General features: G+C 36.6%; 2 protein-coding genes across 3 annotated transcripts in view; one reads left to right on the top strand and one right to left on the bottom strand.

The window, feature by feature from the left end:
* The first annotated feature begins 9,788 nt into the window (after nucleotides 1-9,788).
* On the top strand, nucleotides 9,789-10,160 carry LOC145805211 (uncharacterized). The gene has a single exon (XM_082900280.1). It carries the CDS (start codon nucleotides 9,789-9,791, stop codon nucleotides 10,158-10,160), a length of 372 nt encoding a protein of 123 aa, XP_082756406.1.
* A 1,012-nt stretch (nucleotides 10,161-11,172) lies between these two features.
* Nucleotides 11,173-19,386, bottom strand: part of LOC114302348 (UDP-N-acetylglucosamine transporter UGNT1) — a 199,705-nt gene continuing 191,491 nt past the window's right edge. The window contains exons 6-10 of one of the 2 annotated variants that reach the window (XM_082901470.1): nucleotides 13,633-13,677; nucleotides 13,418-13,515; nucleotides 12,044-12,151; nucleotides 11,408-11,464; nucleotides 11,173-11,264 (exon numbers count right to left, since the gene is read on the bottom strand). In XM_082901470.1, the coding sequence (XP_082757596.1) occupies nucleotides 11,190-11,264; nucleotides 11,408-11,464; nucleotides 12,044-12,151; nucleotides 13,418-13,515; nucleotides 13,633-13,677 (383 nt within the window). In that variant the 3' untranslated portion in view covers nucleotides 11,173-11,189. The other variant, XM_082901468.1, reaches the window with a different exon arrangement.

The raw sequence follows: 19,386 nt of genomic DNA, 5'->3' as shown, positions 1-19,386 counted from the left end.
ATTATGTTGACATGCCACAACATGGATTGACATACCAATCGAATTTTAGGGATGCAATTACTACTGCTATGTGGCAAAATCATGTTGGCCATGACTAGATTTGTGATGTGAACAAATAATGTGAATTTCGTAATGATTAATGGTTCAAAATGAATAATTATTTTATTAGTTTCAATCATTAAGACACATTTATTAAATAACTTCCCCCACTTCATTTGTAATTATGAATTTAATGACTTTTTTTCTCTTTTTGTAGGATAACTTAGGATAAGAATTGGGCTAAATGGAAATTAAAGAAAAGGGAACCCAAATCAAATTCCTTTCCCAAACAGCATCACATGGCCAATCAACAAAATATAATTACATAGATGAAAACACTTAGCCCCCGTTTGTTTTGGGGTTAAATAGATGGGCCGATTAGGATAGAGGTGGAGTTATTTAGTTTTGTGTTTGTTTATAGAGTTGGGGAGGAGATTAGGATGGATGAGGTGATATAGATGGAGGTTGGAAGGGGGATTGAGATGGAAGAGGTGGAGATGGTATTAGAAAAATAGTGAGGGGATTAGAAATTTTTTTATTTTTTATATATTGGGAATTTTTTTTTAAATATTAATGTTTAATTTTTTATCTTTTTTATTTGTTTTATTATTTTATATAAAAATAATTTAACAATTTCTATACTAACAACTATCATCAAAACAAACGCAATTTTACTTAATCTCCTCACTATCAATCCCCTCACTAACAATCCCCTCACTATAAATCCCCTCCATTCTACCTCTGAAAACAAACTGGGCCTTAATATGTTGTTGATGCAATGTATAATATGCAGGGGCAAAAACTTTTTTTGGTTGATAGTTGAATGAAGCATGTAGAAATTGTAGTTTATGATGTTTATTCAATTTAATACAGGGTGTTATTGTATAGTTTATGAAATAATGGTTTTAATTGTTATTGAAATAATTTTTGTATTAATTTTATTGAAATAATGGTTTTGTTATTAATTTTAATTGTTCTATTAATTTTTTTTTATTAATTTTTATATGAAATAATTTTTTTATTAACTTTTTTCTTTTCATTTTATTGACATAATGGTTTTGTTATTAATTTTAATTGTTCTATTAATTTTTTTAATTAATTTTTATATGAAATGATTGTTTTATTAATTTTAATATGAAATATGGAACAACATCAAAATGGAACAACATCAAAATGTCCTTTTTTGAGAGTGACATTTTCGACTATCCATCAATGAAGAATATGAAGGTGGGGTTTCAAATGTCTTGCTTGTAAATTAGTGCCGGTAAATCATTTCTCACAAATTGTGGTATAAACCTTAGTTATATCACCAACAATGTTAGCTAACTCAGGCTCAGTCTTAAAATGACATTGCAAATCCCCTGTCTGAACTCCAATAATTTGTGCCAAAGTGTGGGGTTTCAGTGTGATTATTTTACTTTTCACATAAGAGGTCAGACTACACAGTTCAACTTCTCCCTCAGTAGGTCTCAAGTGAAGGTAAAATAAATACACAAGACGGGGATATACCTTTTGTGGTAAATTAGTTAAAGGTAACCATGCCATCGTCTCCAATCTACCAAGCAATAGAGGATTATATTGAGAAGGTAGATTTACCCTTCTCCCGGTAACAATTGGTCGATTGGCAAAATTTGAATAAGTTTGTTCGTGATTGTATGCTAGAAAATCAATAGTTGGATAGGTCTACTGTTGTTGCTGTTATTGAGATTGTGAAGGGTTAGAGGTTTCGCCACGTTCGAGTCTAGCTCTTTTTGTTCTCGGCATGACTTATGAAGGTAAGTAAAATGACTGTAAAAGTTAAGAAAAATGTATCAAAATGACTTATGAAGGTAAGTAAGATGACTGCAAAAGTTAAGGAAAATGTATTAAAAATGCATGAAAGATGTATAGCAAAATGTATGAAAATGGTGTGCAAAAAAAAAAAAAAAAAAAAAGAAGCAACAGATAGCCAAATTGAGCCTCGGGCGGTGGAAGGTTGGTGTGAAGCTGGTTGACTGGTCGGATGACCCGTTGATTGTCCTTCGCGTCGACCTGTTTGCTGAAATATTCGGCTTTGTGTAGCTCAGCTTTGAAATTGTGAAGCTATTAAGAATATGAAACTCTGGTTCAAACTAACCTCTTATAAAAGCTCTTCGCCTCTTCTTTTACACAGATATCTATATTGAATATTGGTTGTCAAGTTAATTGAGATATGTGGTGGAGGAGGTGGTTGTATGGTGAAGAAGTTGCTGAAGTTGTTGGAATGAAGATGGTTAAGATGGTGTAGTTAAACAAATGAAGTTGATGACTTATATAAAGCCTCAATTCCAGAAATGGTCACAAAAAAAAAAAAAAAAAAAATCTATAGCTATAATTGCTCTTTTTATTTTTTTTTTCTTTTATCGAATACTGACCACTGACAATCTATGGCTCAGTTTTGGCTTCTTTTTTTTTTCTTTTCTTTTATGGAACCAGCAGAGGAGGAGGGGTCTACTGCATGAGTGAAATTATGATATTGCCTTTTTCATTTTATACTTACATAGCAATTTGACATTCTATGAAAGAGGGGCAATTTAGTCATTTCATAGTCAAATACATCAATCAATAATCCCACTAATATGAGTTTCACAGGTGAGGCAGGGGTGAGGGACAATAATGAAGCTGAGGAAAACGGTATAAGATAAAATGTTTTTTTTTATTAAATTGATAAAATTTAACAAATGAAAAAACATTGATAATGTTTGGTAAAACATTTGGTAACGTTTACGTTTTGGTTTGTATTTAAAAAAAATTAATAAATTAGTTTTGTTAATTTTTATAAAAAAGTAATCCCCAAATGTGTTGGTTTGAACAAAATATTTTAAAAATATTAGAATCGTATAGAATAAAATGTTTATTCAGGACTAAAAAATTAATTTTAGAGTAAATTAATTAACATAAAAGTTATTTGAAAAAAATATTATTGGGAAAAAAAATTATTTGAAAAAAAAATTATTTAAAAAAAATTAATTGAAAAAAAAAATTAATAATTCAATTTTTTCATTGAATTTTAAAAATAGTTTGATTATAACTGTTGATCAAAAATTTTAATCGAGTTGTGAGTTGTGTGTTTGATTATCAATTATAGGTTGAATTAAGTTTTGAAAATTATTTTCAAAACTCATAAGCAAATAAATTTTCTTATTTTACATGTCATATCAAACTTTCAAAACTCAATTCCACACACAATTCAAAACTCAATTCAACACTCTATTCAAAAACCATAACCAAATAAATTTTCTATATTCAAATCATAATTTCAAAACTCATAAACTCAAAATACAATTATATTTTTAAATCATATTTAGAAAATTCTACCAAACGTAATCTTAATTTCTCTCTAATTGACGGTAGACTAAATGAAATACAAAGGTGTAGTCGGGGGCTTTAAGCCCACTATGGAACCTCCTTCAAATACACAAAATTTTACAAGAAAAAAAAAATGATTAAATTCTTAAAAGATAGCATGTAGTGGGCTTAAAGGGGCATATTGCATGCACCCATTCAATTCAATGAGAAGCCAACTCTTAAAAATCTTGCCCATCAACATATTTTCTACATCTAATTTTATGTTTAATTTTAATGTTATTTATTATAATGTTTTTTTTTTCAAACTTTTCCATCCTTGGAAGAATGGTAGGACCAAAAGGTCCTTTGAAGTTTGAATGGGAATTACTTTTCGTAGCAATAAAAAATAGCATTCATGTTCTTGTCTCTCAAAGAGGTCCCCATTCTAGGGATCAAAGCATCCCCGCAAGTAGGAAAAGCACTTATTAAAAGGATCGCTTCCCCACTTGGCTTTCAAGATAAGAAACTTAAAACTTCTTGATAGACTGAGACCCATACTGTGCAGTTCAAACCATTTGCAATCTCATGTCACATTCACTGAAATCGCTAATATTAAGGGTTGTCTTGAGAAGATAATTCAAAGTTGATTTTTTTGGTTTTTTTTTTTTCTCTTTATTTTTTGGCTTTTTTTATGAGAGAGAAAGTGGATTAAAAGCTGAGAAGTGGCTTTTAATCTACTTCCCAAAATACTCCTAAGAATACAAAATTAAAATATAGAATAAATTACAAAAAATATATAATAGTAAGTCCTAAATGTAAATCTTTTCATACCTATATCTAATTTCAGTCTTCCGTTATATTTTCTATAAATCATTATAAAATTTATTGTGTTTTTAACACCGAAGACACTCGAGACTACTCACCAAACCATCCATCTCTAATGTTTGGAACATTGATGGATTTTGTCATCCAATTCTCCTACCAAGTGCATGTGCGAGACACACGTGGGTGCCATTGGCTTTTGTTACAAGAACATCTTTTTTTGTCATTAGGGTTATAATAAACACCCTTTGCTAGAAGGGCTACACCAATGTCCAATTTTTGGATGATAGACTAAAATTTGTTATCTGGAGAGAGAGACAAATTAGAAATGGATTAAACTAACTATTCAGAAAATTACAGAGCAAAATTAATGCAATTGAAATTACAGCTATCAAATTAACAAGACAATCATAATATTAATGAAAATTATTTTGTTCAAACACATTAAAAAATGTATGAACAAAACACACATTGTGATTAGTTGAAATAGTATACTACACTCTATTTAAAGTTCGATAGACCCATTTAAAATGAAAAAATCCACTATTTTAACCAATCAGAGTTTATTTTATTCACATACACTATCAAGTGTAAACAAAATCGGACTCAAAATTAACTAGTATGAAAGTAACCCATATGCCTCCCATTATAGGGACTATTTACTAAGGCCTCACTATGTTCTGTCCAAGGATTATACCTAGGGTTGTAACTTGTACCCACCATCTCATGAATCAGACACTACATTTGAACATCAATTTGATGTTTTCATGAGACACAAAGTCTAAAGAATATCAATAGTTTTGGTTCATGAATCAAGTTTATCAAATTCATTTCACCATAGTTCGTTCAATTCCTTTCATTCCACATAATGCTTCAACACCGTGTCGAGGATTATATAATGGCTTGTGCCCACCATTTCATGAATCTAGTACTAAGTTTGAGCCCTTGATTTGATTTTTCATTGGGTTCAGATTCAAAGATAAAAGTAGGTTGGTTCATGAATTCTTCAGATTCATTTTGTCACTATCCACAATATCGGGACACCAAGTAAAGCAAAAAACATCACCATTTCCTCTCGTTTGGCACTCCATTTGACCGAGAGTCAATATCAGATTCATCGATTTTTCATTTTTTTTTCTTTTGTAAAATTGAACTGTTTTGAGACAAAGGGCATAACAATCCATTGATAATTCAACTATTTTGAGCTCGGTTGAATCCCTACAAATCACACATTGTTTTTCTGATTAGCAATCTGTTACGTGACTGTTATTTTATTGTTTTTCAAAATAATATTTTAATTTAGGTTGTTATCCTTGCAGTAAGTAATCCTAGTTTTTAGTGATAATTGTTAGTAGTTGGTTTGACCTGGTTTCAAGGAAAGTAGTGGGTCTAACTTCTTTTCCTAATTTCATGGTTGTGAACGTTGAGGCTGCCAATATAAGAGTAGCTAGTCATGAATAAAAGGAGAATGGTCATTTTACTGTTAAACACTTGTGTTAATTGGAGGCGAGGGTTCCTCAGTCAACCCAAACTATTGTATTGCTTGTCTTTTTTTTAACTCTGTTACAATAGGTTCCAAGAAACAAAAACAGGGCACTCCTCAGTACGTACCATTGTGGTATCAGAGCAAGGGCATGGATCAAAGAGTGGAGAGTTTGGAGAACGAAGTAGGCTCTCTTACCGCTGGTCAACAACAAATTATGGAGCAGCTTGCTGAAATTATCAGCAAATTGAATTCACAAACCATCATACCACCAGCGAATATGGAGCGCCAGGACGGAGAAAATTCAGTGGCTCCACTTTAGACCCATGGTGGACGACCTGGCAACAATCTAGGGACCCGCCAGACGGGAACACCACATTCATATGCTCCAAAATTTGTCAAACTTGACTTTCCTCGCTTTAATGGCGAAGGAGATACAACAAGTTGGATATGTCGGGTGGAACAATTCTTTCAATTCCATCAAACACCGGAAGAAGATCGAGTGCCACTTGCATCTTTCCACTTGGAGGGTGATGCTCAGTTATGGTATCAATTGTTGAAACAAGAGGAGGATGTAATGGCCTAGAAAGAGTTTACCGATGGCTTGCATGCTCGGTATGGCCCAACCCAATTCCAAGACTTCTTTGGAGAGTTAACGAAGTTGCAACAAGTTGGTTCAGTACGTGACTATCAGACCCAATTTGAGAGGTTATTATCTAAAGTTGGACTACTTCCTCAAGACCGCCAAGTCAGTTGTTTCATTAGCGGATTAAAAGAATCGATCAAAGCCGATGTACTATCTGGCCGTCCTACAAACTTGTCATCCGCCATTGGACTTGCCCGGTTGTATGAAGCTCGCAATATCTCACAACGGCGAGCTACTCCCATGACTGATTTGAAGAAGGTGACAAATAAGGAGACAACTAACACCAGCGCTACACTTCCAATTCGACGAATGTCACCGACAGAATTGCAAGAGCGTCGTGCGAAGGGATTGTGTTACAACTGCAACGAGAAGTTTGTTCCTGGACATCGATGCAAGAAGTTGTTCTTAATTGAAGCCTACTATGAAGAAGAAGATGGCGACGTTATTATGGACATGGAAGAATCTATTCAAGAGGACTACAAAGGGGTGCCTGAAATTTCCTTGCATGCGATTTCCGGTGCACACGCACCAGAAACAATGCGGGTAAAAGGAGGCGTTGGACACATATCAACCATTGTTTTGGTGGATTCAGGAAGCACTCATAATTTCATTAGTGAGATTCTTGCTAGGAAGGTGGCATTACAACCTGAGAAAGGAGGGAAGTTTGAGGTTGTGGTTGCTTCTGGTGAAAAATTATCCAGTCCAGGTAAGTGTACAAATGTTAAATTAATTTTGCAAGGAATACCTGTTCTTGTGGATTTTTATTTGCTTCCATTAGAAGGATATGATATTGTGTTGGGAACCCAATGGTTGAGTACACTTGGTCCAATTTTGTGGGACTTTGCAAAGTTGCAGATGAAATTCAGGATAAAAGATAAAGAAGTGTCTCTCCAAGGTATATCTGTGCCAAGGGACCAGATAATTGGGGATCTACAATTCAGTCGAGAATTCAAAAAATCAAAAAAGGGTGTGTTGCTTCAATTGTTCACACTTGGGACTCCACTTCCAAAAGTTGAGGTTGAGTGTCAACCTCCACCATTGCAACAAATTTTGAAAGAATTCCAAGATGTGTTTGAAGAGCCCAAAGGTCTACCGCCTCCACGAGCACATGATCACAAGATTCCCTTAATGGAAGGAAGTGAACCGGTGTGTATCAAGCCCTACCGCTACCCTCATTATCAGAAGGCGGAGATAGAGAAGTTAGTGGCGGAAATGTTATCTACTGGCGTGATCACAACCAGTAATAGCCCTTATTCATCACCAGTCGTCTTAGTTAAAAAGCATGACGGATCATGGCGTATGTGTGTCGACTATCGTGCTCTTAACAAGATCACAATCAAAGACCGGTTTCCGATTCCAATCATTGATGAGTTATTGGATGAGTTGAATGGAGCAAGAATATTCTCAAAGCTTGATTTACGTAGCGGGTACCATCAAGTTCGTGTCATACCAGAAGACACCTCAAAGACTGCTTTCTGAACTCACCACGACCACTATGAGTTCTTGGTAATGCCGTTCGGCCTCACTAATGCTCCATCTACCTTCCAATCCTTAATGAATGAGGTATTTAAAGATTATTTGCGAAAGTTCATCTTAGTCTTTTTTGATGATATTCTTGTATATAGCAAATCTTGGGATGAACATTTTCAGCATTTAAAAGTTGCATTGGCTGTACTTAGATCTCACGGGTTATTTGTTAAAAGGGAAAAATGTCAGTTTGGGCAAAATGAGGTGCAATACCTAGGCCATGTCATCTCTGATACAGGTGTCGCTGTGGATCGGGACAAAATTGCTGTGGTGATGAGTTGGCCTAAGCCCAGCACGCTTAAGGCACTAAGGGGATTCCTTGGATTGACTAGCTATTACCGAAAATTTATCCATAATTTCGGTAAAATAGCTGCACCCCTTACCAAAATGTTGAAGAAAGACTCCTTCGCTTGGACATCAGCGGCTGAATTAGCATTTCAGAATTTGAAAGAAGCCATGACTAAAGCCCCAGTGTTAGCTCTACCTGACTTCTCAAAAAAATTCATTGTGGAATGTGATGCTAGTGGATCGGGTGTGGGGGCTGTCTTAATGCAAGAGCGACCAATAGCATTTTACAGTCATGCACTACAGGGAAGAAACTTGTTGTTGTCAACTTACGAGAAGGAGATTCTAGCATTAGTATTGGCTGTCCAGAAATGGAGAGCCTATTTGTTGGGAAAACAGTTCATCGTAAGAACCGATCAAAGAAGCTTAAAGTATTTGTGGGAGCAGAAAATTACCACTACAGCTCAACAGAGATGGTTATATAAATTGAAGGGCTTTGATTTTGTTATCGAATACAAAAAAGGAAAGGAGAATATTGTGGCTGATGCTCTTTCAAGAAGAGAAGATACAAAAAATGTTACGGAAAGAAACAGTGGAGCATTTGCAGCTATTACTCAACTTATTCCTGATTGGATGGAGGCCATAAAGGAAGAAGTCAAGTCCAATTCAAATTTGCAAATGCTGGTTCAACATATCATGGATGGTGAAGCGGTGGGACCATGGGAGTTTAAAGACGGAGTCATATTTTTTAAGGAAATAATTTATCTTCTTGAAAATTCATCCTTAATTAATGAGATTCTAAATCAGTTCCACAACAGTACCCATGAGGGATACCACAAAACAGTGCAGCGGATTAGAGCAAATTTTTATTGGACTGGAATGAGGAGAAAAATTCGGGAGTTCATTTCAGCTTGTGACACATGCCAGCGACACAAGGCCGAACAACTTGCCCCTGCGGGATTACTCCAGCCGCTTCCTATTCCAACACAGGTATGGGAGGATATTTCTATGGATTTCGTTGATGGATTGCCAATGTCTAATGGGAAAACTACTGTTCTGGTAGTTGTTGATAGGTTATCCAAATATGCTCATTTCCTTTCCTTGTCACATCCCTATACGGCTACTGGAGTTGCACGAATATTTTTTGATAATATCTTCAAATTGCATGGAATGCCAAGAACCATTGTTTGTGATCGAGATCCGACATTCACAAGTTTATTCTGGTCAGAATTATTCAAGTTGAATGGCACTGACTTCAACTATAGTTCAGCGTATCATCCCCAAACGGATGGTCAAAGTGAAGTTGTAAATCGCACAATGGAGATGTACTTGCGATGTTTCTCGAGTTCACGGCCGAAGGAGTGGAGTAAGTGGTTAGCATGGGCTGAGTATTGCTATAATACTAGTTGGCATTCAGCTATTAAAACAACCCCTTTTGAAGTTGTGTATGGTCGGCCACCACCAACTTTATTGTCCTACATTCCCGGCATGGCGAAGGTTGACGCCGTGGAGAAACAGTTAATGGATCGCGATCAGATTATTAAAGATTTGCGGGCAACACTGAAGGAAGCGCAGTCACGCATGAAGAAAGTGTATGACCGTCATCATAGAGAAAGGGAATTTGAAGAGGAAGAGTGAGTTTATCTTAAGCTCCAACCATATCGGCAAGCATCCATAGCAATGAGGAAAAATCTCAAACTCTCTCCTAAGTATTATGGGCCATTCCAGATTGCTAAGAAGATCGGGGCTGTGGCATATAAATTGGACCTGCCCAAGGATTCACGTATCCATCCCGTTTTTCATGTCTCACTGTTGAAGAAAAAGATTGGTGAAAACCTTCCTGTACAAAGCATGCTCCCAATTGTACGCAGTGAAGATGAAATTCTTGTTCCTAAGCCACAAGCAGTTCTGGATCGTCGAGTGCGTAAAAGGAAGGACGAGGTTCTCATTCATTGGCAAGGATTATCACCCACTGAAGCTACTTGGGAAGATCTGGTAACCATGAAGCAGCAATTTCCTGAATATTGCCTTGAGGACAAGGCTGCTTTTTAGGGGGAAGGAATTGTTACGTGACTGTTATTTTATTGTTTTTCAAAATAATATTTTAATTTAGGTTGTTATCCTTGCAGTAAGTAATCCTAGTTTTTAGTGATAATTGTTAGTAGTTGGTTTGACCTGGTTTCAAGGAAAGTAGTGGGTCTAACTTCTTTTCCTAATTTCATGGTTGTGAACGTTGAGGCTGCCAATATAAGAGTAGCTAGTCATGAATAAAAGGAGAATGGTCATTTTACTGTTAAACACTTGTGTTAATTGGAGGCGAGGGTTCCTCAGTCAACCCAAACTATTGTATTGCTTGTCTTTTTTTTAACTCTGTTACAATAGGTTCCAAGAAACAAAAACAGGGCACTCCTCAGTACGTACCATTGTGGTATCAGTAAAATTTAACTGTTTTGAGACAAAGGGCATAACAATCCATTGATAATTCAACTATTTTGAGCTCGGTTGAATCCCTACAAATCACACATTGTTTTTCTGATTAGCAATCCATCAGTACAACGAACTTGTTGCATAGTGTAATCAAGTTCATAGAAACATAAAATAAAACTACAGTTAATGCATGAGAGGTAGCAAACTAGGGAAGAGTTGCTACAAATTGAGAGGTAGCAAACTAGGGAAGAGTTAGCAAAGTGAGAGGTAGCAAACTACAGTTAATGAGCACCAAAGTGAGAGGTAGCAAACTAGGGAAGAGTTGCTACAAATTTATAGTCTCAATTTTGTTTTTCCAAATTTTCGGCTAATAAGTTGATGTTTTTGCAACTAGAGTAAAAAGAATATCAATTATCAATTACAACATGTAACGGATACCTAATCTGCTTACAACATTCAGATCAAGCAAAAGCATGACTTGATTCTCTTCAAAAATTATGATATTCCTAAGCAGAGTGCAATTTTTTCTTCAAAGCCGGTATATCTCCTTCAAAAACACCATGATGATCGAATCAAAATTGTGGATTCCACATGAGGCCAACAAACCTATCACCACCATTGCATGAAAGACTAGCCTTCAAGCAGACTGTGCAGTTACTTCCCTATGAACTTATAGTAGGCATACAGACCCGATCCAACAAAACCAAGCAATTGCCCAACAACATTAACCTGCAAGCCAAACAATCAGATTATCTCCTAAAAACAACACTAAAAAGCAAAAACAAAAATAAAATAAAAAAAGAAAAAGAAAAAAGAGTAAAGGTCCAGTAGTAGTGCCATATGGAGACAGAAAAAGTAAAATTCACACTCACGAAGTCAAATGGAAGCCCACCAAACACCACCCAGCCAAGTCCAATGGTGAAAAGATCCTACAGCAATACAACCACCAACAATTCAGAGGACCGAAGCATTTGGTTGGACTTCGAAAGGTAGGAAATATGAAGATGTCTACAGTACAAGCAAAAAAACAAAACTCCCAATAAATGTGCAGGAACTCGCCCGAGTGAATGGTGTACATCCTTACATGCTAGTGTAGGCTATCAATTTAAATTTAAACCCAATTCATCTCTAGAAAGATTTCCTTACATCTCATCTGAATTTAAACATTTTTTTATAAATATTTTTAATCTAATTACAATTTGAACAAATCAAAAAATAACTAAGGAGGTGTAATTGGATGATCATAGAGCAGCACTATTTGTTTAGGCTACCCTAGTTGGGCAGGTAGTGGAGGGCAACCCAGTGCACGCGAAATCGCTAAAGCAGGGTCTAAGGAGGGCCAAATGTATGCAGTCACCACCAACGATGCTAATGGCAAGCATTACCGTTGGGCCAAGACTCTCATTTAATTGGGTAGGTAGCACATAATGATGCACATTTGCTAAGACTACAATCATATTTGTGAGAATTGTTCATGCAAGTAGAAAAAAGGCACTTGGTAAACAAACCTTCAAATTGCCACAAATTGTCTGCGTGAGTGCTGAATTAAGAGTTGTGTTTAGGAATATACTGTAATTCAAGAAGAAAGCCAGTATGCAGGATAGAAGTAACACAGCCTGCCATTTACAATAAACAGACAAATCAACAAGAGCAATAACTTTAATCGGAGGATCCCAATTAGTTAGCATTGTTGCAATAACAGAGCAAGACATAAGTGCATACAAAAATGATTACTTCCTCCGTCCCAACATATTAGTCCCTCATTCTATTTTTTCATTGTCTCAAAATATTAGTCTCTTTTCAAAAATCAAAGATAAAAATAATATAAATTTCTTATTTTGCCCTTCTTTTAAATTCATTAACAACATAAAAAGTACAATTATTAACAATTGATATTCCTCTAAAAATGTACTATCAAAAGGTAATTTTGAAAAATTAATTTTTTTAATGTGCAATAATTGTATTATAAAAAAAAGTTAAATTTTCCAAAAGAGATTATTATTTTGAGACAGAGTAAGTATTACAAATAAAGTTAATGTTGCCGACAAAGTCATCAGACCCAAATCCTCATTTCTTAGTTAACTTTCATAATTTCTACAAGAAACAATCAATAATTTACCACATCAGCTTTAAGCTGATATTCAATTCAAGCAGCAGAGACAACACTCAAAATCCAATTTCTCTAGTTTTCATCTACCACCATTAGAACTCCAATTTGATTCGGAAGTACCTCTTTCATTCTTCAATTATCATCTCGTGAATGCATATGTTGTATTTCATTAGGATTCAAATTTAAATGTTACGCTTAATTCAAACTTTAAAAATTGAAGAAAATGGTATTTAAAAAAAAAAAAAAAAGAGACTATAAAATGAATTTTGTGTAAATTGGTCAAAATATTCAAGAGTAAATTGTTCTTTTTGAATTTGATGGACTTAACGGTAGTAGGTAAGATGGGGGGGGGGGGGGGGGGGGAACATTGATGATAAAAGCAGTCATCATGAGTCACCACTGTGGAAGATGATTGATGGTGATTTTGGTGATGGATATGCTTATGCAAATCTATCTTCAATGCTGACGCAACAAGAAGTAGCCAGGCTAATTAATTGCAAACGTACAAAGCGTTAAGAGGTTCAGAAAAGATTAGAAAAAGAGATGCAGAAACTAATTAATGACATAAAATGCTAGCACAAACACAAATGACATTTGAAAACTAAAAACAATTTTCAGGTCACATTTGAAAAGCAGCATGAAATTGGACAGAAATGAAATTCCAGCCTCTTGTCTCCATGAGACAATGTTACTGCGTATCCAAATCAAGTTTGCAACCACAGAAACAATTATTGGACTAAACTAAGAAATTTTATCATGGTCAGCAAATTACCAGAAAGCCAGGAGAAAACAGATATGGAAAATTCAATGTAATCTCCAAGTCAACCCGAATAAATGTCCAGAACAATAAGAATGGCCCACATAATATTCCTACATCAAAAAAGTAAAATGATTTTATCTCACAGTTCTAGAATTTAAAAGAACCATATTTAAGAAGTTTTGTAATGTCCACAGGTTTTTTGTTTGTTTTGAGCTCTATTAACTTACCATTGCACCACATGAGACTAAAGCTATTGAGGCCACTAGATTTTCCTGTGAAAATGAAGGTATCAGCAAAAAAAAGAAGAGATGTGAAGCTGATGAAAAAGAACTGTGAAAACAGAAGAATTACTACCATAAAAACAACAGCATAGCCATAGGAATCAAATGACAAGTCTCGAGCCCCAGCAATAAATGCACCAATAATGATCAATGCCACACTGATAACACCTTATGTTTTTGGTTAAACAGAGGAATTAGAAACATAACAATTCAAGCAAAAGTTGAAATATCTATTTGATGTTGGAAAAAAAATAAAGATAAAAAACAAAGAACAAATTCAAATATCCAAACCAAAGCTCAAGATGTTATGCACTATTATTTACATTTTGATGTACCAAAGAACCCAAGAGTTCATCCTCAGATTTGAGTGAAACCAAACAGAACTCAAGAATTTGTCCACACATAGCCTGGTGATGGAATATCACATGTTAAACCATAGTCACTAAAATTATGTATTGTACAGTGAACTACTTCCTAAATATTTGGTATTCCCGTATTGAGTATTGCCAGACAATCCCCTTTTTTGGTTTCTTGTTTTTGTTTGATACATCATATATTAACGAAACAGCAAAAAAAGCTTCTTCTTTTTTTTTTTTTTTTTAAGCACAAAAATGCAAGTATGCTATAATCAGAAAATGCAAAATAATTTCTCTCCATAAAAATTGTATGGTCAAATACCTTTGCTCCCTCACATTATCATTAATAATTAGGATTACACCACATAACTAAGTCATTCATATAACATATCCTGGATCCACACTCGACTCAACCTGGTATTGCGCCGAGTCTTACCTGATGATGATACAAGTGTCTTGTGAGTAGGTGTGTGTATCCAAGGTTTATCCAACCCGTACACAGGGTTCCTCATCATAAAAACAGAAAAAATTGAAACTCTAGTTGTAAAACCTTTTTTTTTTCTAACTACAGACTATATACTTCATGAGCAATGCATCAATATTTTCATGTTCTAATTTGGCATAAAGCTTTCACCGTTAATAACATTGTACATCAACATTTCACATATTATTGCTTGGTTATGTAAAAGCAAGAACAAAATAGCGCCTATATGAATCTTTGTGCAAAAAAAAATCTGAAATTAGACAAGTTACGCATGCACATAAAAAATGGTCTGGTTGTATTGCATGGTGTGCTAAAAAATACATGCTTATAGGTGCTTATCATAATGTTAATGCCAAAATATGAACCAAACGATAAGTCATATTACCAAATTACTCAAAAGGAAGAAAGAAAAAGTGCCTCGCACATGCATAGGTAAATGCTATCAATTTTTAATGTTTCTAAACGTATCAAGTGACTTCTAAATTCAAAAATTATGTTCCAATGTTAGTATTCAGCTCCTCAGAACAACCAATCAAGTGCATTCCTAAGGTTAGAATATGCAAACATTCATTGACCATGGTTGAGAGATGAAGTCAAAATCATTGTCATCTCTTGCTGACCAAAAGCATACTACACACTGTAAGCAAAAGAAGCAGTTAGAAAGAGCAATTTACCTTCCAACAACAGACAAGGTGTACTTCTGCCCTGCCAGAACATACTAAACCAGCATTGTACATACCACAGTTGTCCTCTTAAGGGTGGTGTACATGGGCACATTTACTCCTCGGACAGACACCATGGTAACTAGCTTTCAAGGACAAACCGAACAGTGGCTATAAATTATTTACAACTAGAAGTGAAACTTGGAATATTCCATCAAAAGAAAAAGCTCTATGTTAAACAGTCAAATCCCATACCATATAAAGCAAATAGGTCAGTGCAAGAGGTGAGGTGTGGATCAACGTCTTTAATGGAACAAATGTTGGGGAGTTATCAGCTAAAGGCAAGGATTCACCCACACTGAAAGATATAGCTTCCATCGTCTTTTTTTTCTTTTTGATCGGCAAAAGAAAAACTTTATTGATGATATAAATTACATATGATATGATAGGCAAACACCAATAAAGAGGAGGTTGGAGTTAGAAAAAGCTCCAACCTCCTAGTTGGTGAGAAACCAACAACACAAAAACACCTAATTGACAGCAGCAGCAGATCAATTCCACTCTACATAATTACTTCCAAAAACAGCAGCAGAGAGACATGCACCAACCTCCTAGATACTAAAATAGACATGCATCAGCAGATCAATTCACACCCTTCCATCACAAAGCCTCATGAGGTTTTGAAGACAGCATCACAACAACACTGCAGACCTACAAACTGTGCCTCCATCACTACTGCAAAAACAGAGATCTCTGTCTGAAGAACATCACAAACTAGAAAAAAAAAAAAAAAAAAAAAAAAAAAAAAAAAAAAAAACGTGCAGCAGCAGTTAACAAGAAGCTCCAGACCAATTCACACCCTTCCATCACAAAGCATCCATTTAACATCAGCACCCAAGCATCATAGCATCCATTCAACACATTACATGTAGCTAAATTGCAGCAGCAGTTTATTTGAGGCCTTCACAACACTAAGCTCCAACCACCTAATTTACAGCAACACAGCACCCATCACAGCCTAGCCTCCTACACAGAGCTATCAAGCATTAGCAGGCCCCACCACCAGGCCTAACGGCATCAGCCCGAACCAGACAAACAAGAGGCCAAAACCAGACCAACTTAGCTCTGCCACACACCAGATATAAAACCAGCAGCACACAACACTCCATTCAGCAACAAACAACAAAATACAGAAGGCCAAAACCAGACCAACTTAGCTCTGCCACACACCAGATATAAATTCAGCAGAACAAGACATACCAGATGAACTACCAACAACTCTAGACCATCCATCCAAACCCATTATCAAACCTTGTCTGATTTAAATTAGACAAAAGACCTGCACCCCACCTGAATCTAGAGCACATGCCCACTGCATTTTGAACAACAAACCTCTGAAGTATTGAACCTTACTGCAATTTGATCTGGTAGAGATTGGACACTAAATCATGGACTGAATAATCCACCTTCAAGTGCCATTTGGACCAGAAAGCTACCTGCAACTTAACTTGTTCACAGAGTTCTTGGAGATCAGAAATAGCATCCTTAAATAAGCATTGGTTTCTCAACTTCCATACTGACCATAAGACTACAGAGGGAATAATCTGCCAAACTTTGTACCCAAGACTTGAATTTGGACCTGCCACCATACCACCACTGCAACAGGCCTTCTACAGAACCTGGAATAGCCCAAACCTAGTCTCACCACTCTACCATGTGAGACCAGCACTTCCATTCCAGAGGACACAGCAGTAGCACATGTTCAACAGTTTCCATCTCAGCTTGGCAAAAAACACACAGATTATTAGCACTCAAATGAAGAGCCCCAATTCTTTGAAGGTAGGATGAGGTTTTAACTCTGCCACGCCAAGCCAACCAACAGAAAAACTGCATCTTTGGAGGGGCCAGTCTCACCCAGACCCCCTGCTGGGACTACCAGACCATTCCCACTAGCTGCAGCCCTCCACCTCCACACAGAGGCAACTGAAAACTACCCTGTCTTCTCTGCCAACCAGGAGCAGGAGTCCTCAACACCATCTCTGAGACTAGGAGATAAGAACAGCAAGCCTAACAGCCTCTGCAGATCCTCTTCTTCCGAAGCTAAGAGATTCCTTCTGAAATGAAGCTGTCACCCACCTGAGGCACCAAACTTTGCACTGAACTGCTACAAAGAATCCTCCTTCTCTGTGGATAAACTGAATAATCTAGGAAATTCAGCCTTCAAGCCTCTGCCACCTAACCAAGGATCATACCAAAACTTTATTCTCCTCCCATTGCCAACTAATATTTTAACATGTTCACCAAAAAATTCACCCATTTGCTGATTAACCACAGAAAGTTGTGAGATATCCTTCCAAACCAATGAGACCCCTACTGACTGATTCAATGAAGGTGACCATCCCCCACCTATTTTGCTATACCTAGAGCAGATCACTGATTTCCACAGAGTTTTATCCTCACTGCATACCTCCACAACCACTTAGCAACAAGCATTCATTTACCACACCTAAGTCCCTAACTCCCAAGCCTCCTTGATTCTTACTTTTTTGTGACCTCCATCCACTTAACCATGTGCACTTTTCTGCTGGTAGCAGAACTTCCCCACAGAAAATTGGCTTGAATCTTAGAGATGGATTTTATGACCCCCTTTGGCATTTTAAAGATTGACAGGAAGTAGATAGGCAAATTAGACAAGGCTGATTTGACCAAAGTCAGTCTACCAGCATAAGACAACAGTCTCCTTTTCCAAGAAGAGAGCTTCTTCTAAAATTTCGCCACTACTGGAGACCAAGTACTCTTTCCACTAGGATTGGCCCCTAAAAGCAAGCCTAAAAAAATAATAGGCAATTTATTAGACAGACAGTTCAACACCTTAGCAAACTCCTTAGTCTGGTCTTCATGATAACCCACCCCACAAACAACACTATTGTGGAAGTTTATCTAGAGATCACCTCAAAGCACCTCAAAACTTTTTTAATATTCAATACTTCCTCCATGCCTCATTCACAAAAAATAATGGTATCATCTGCAAATTGAAGATGAGAGATGCCCAGCTGATCACAGCCTATTGATGCACCCTTAAACAGGCCCTTCTCAATAGCCCTACCCAACAAAAGATTAAGGCCTTCAGCTGCTATAATGAACAAAAATGGAGATAGAGGGTCACCTTGCCTTAACCCCTTTTGTGGTTGAAACTCCTCCGTGGGTGAACCATTAACTAATATTGACACCATAGTTGTTGTAATACAAGTCTTCATCCACCTAATCCACCTAGCCCCAAAGCCAAAACTACCCAATATTGATAGCAAAAATTCCCAGCTTAATGAATCATAGGCTTTCTCGAAATGCCCTTCTTCCTAGCTCTGTGCCACCCATCTACAACTTCATTTGCAATCAACACACCATCTAAAATATGCTTACCTCTGACAAAAGTTGACTACACCTCACTAATCACAGCTGAGAGAACCTGCTTCATTCTTTTGGACAACACCTTGGCCAAGATCTTGTAGATGGAGCTGACCAAGCTAATTGGCCTATAATCTCCCAATCCTGAAGGATTATCCCTCTTAGGAATAAGTACAATGAAGGGATTATTAATCCCAGATGATAGCTTAGCATTTGTGTGAAATTTACGAAACATTTGAACAATCTCACTTTTCATGACAGGCCAACACTTTTTTATGCATGCCAAATTAAAACCGTCTGGACCGAGGGCCTTGTTCCCATCACAATCTTGAAGAGCTACCCAAATCTCATCTTCCGAGAACACTGCTTCCAAGGTAGCTGCTGCCTCTGAGTTAATAATATTGAAAGGGCCTGAAAGCTTTGGCCTCACAGACCAACTCTCCATAAACTGCTTTCTAAAATGCCTCACCACAGCCTGTTTAATTTGAGCAGGGTCCTCAAAGCACACCTGTAGACGTCCCCGAACGCCCCGGGAGGGAAATCCCGTTCTGTTCATTTGGGGTCACTACAGCTCAGGACTCTCAAATTGTCACGGTTCTAAATCTGAACCAAAGAGTCCAAATCCGACAAATCGTTTTGAGAAAACAGATTTTTTGAAAGAAGTGCCAAACATGGACTGCTTTGCTAGATACAGAGTCGCCACCTAAATATTTTATTTTTGGGAAAATTTAGGAAACCCTGACTCGTTTGCCTAAGGCCACGTGTCCGTCATTACCAAAGTTGCCTCGGCTCG

This window comes from Camellia sinensis, chromosome 13, assembly GCF_055761805.1.
Source record: "Camellia sinensis isolate YWXY chromosome 13, ASM5576180v1, whole genome shotgun sequence".
Classification (NCBI taxonomy): domain Eukaryota; kingdom Viridiplantae; phylum Streptophyta; class Magnoliopsida; order Ericales; family Theaceae; genus Camellia; species Camellia sinensis.
The sequence above is the reverse complement of the archived record's forward strand: the minus strand, read 5'-3'. Positions and strand labels throughout refer to the sequence as shown.

Excerpts from the sequence above, each read along its gene's own strand:
- LOC145805211 (XM_082900280.1), top strand. The coding sequence starts at position 9,789 with ATGAGGAAAAATCTCAAACTCTCTCCTAAGTATTATGGGCCATTCCAG.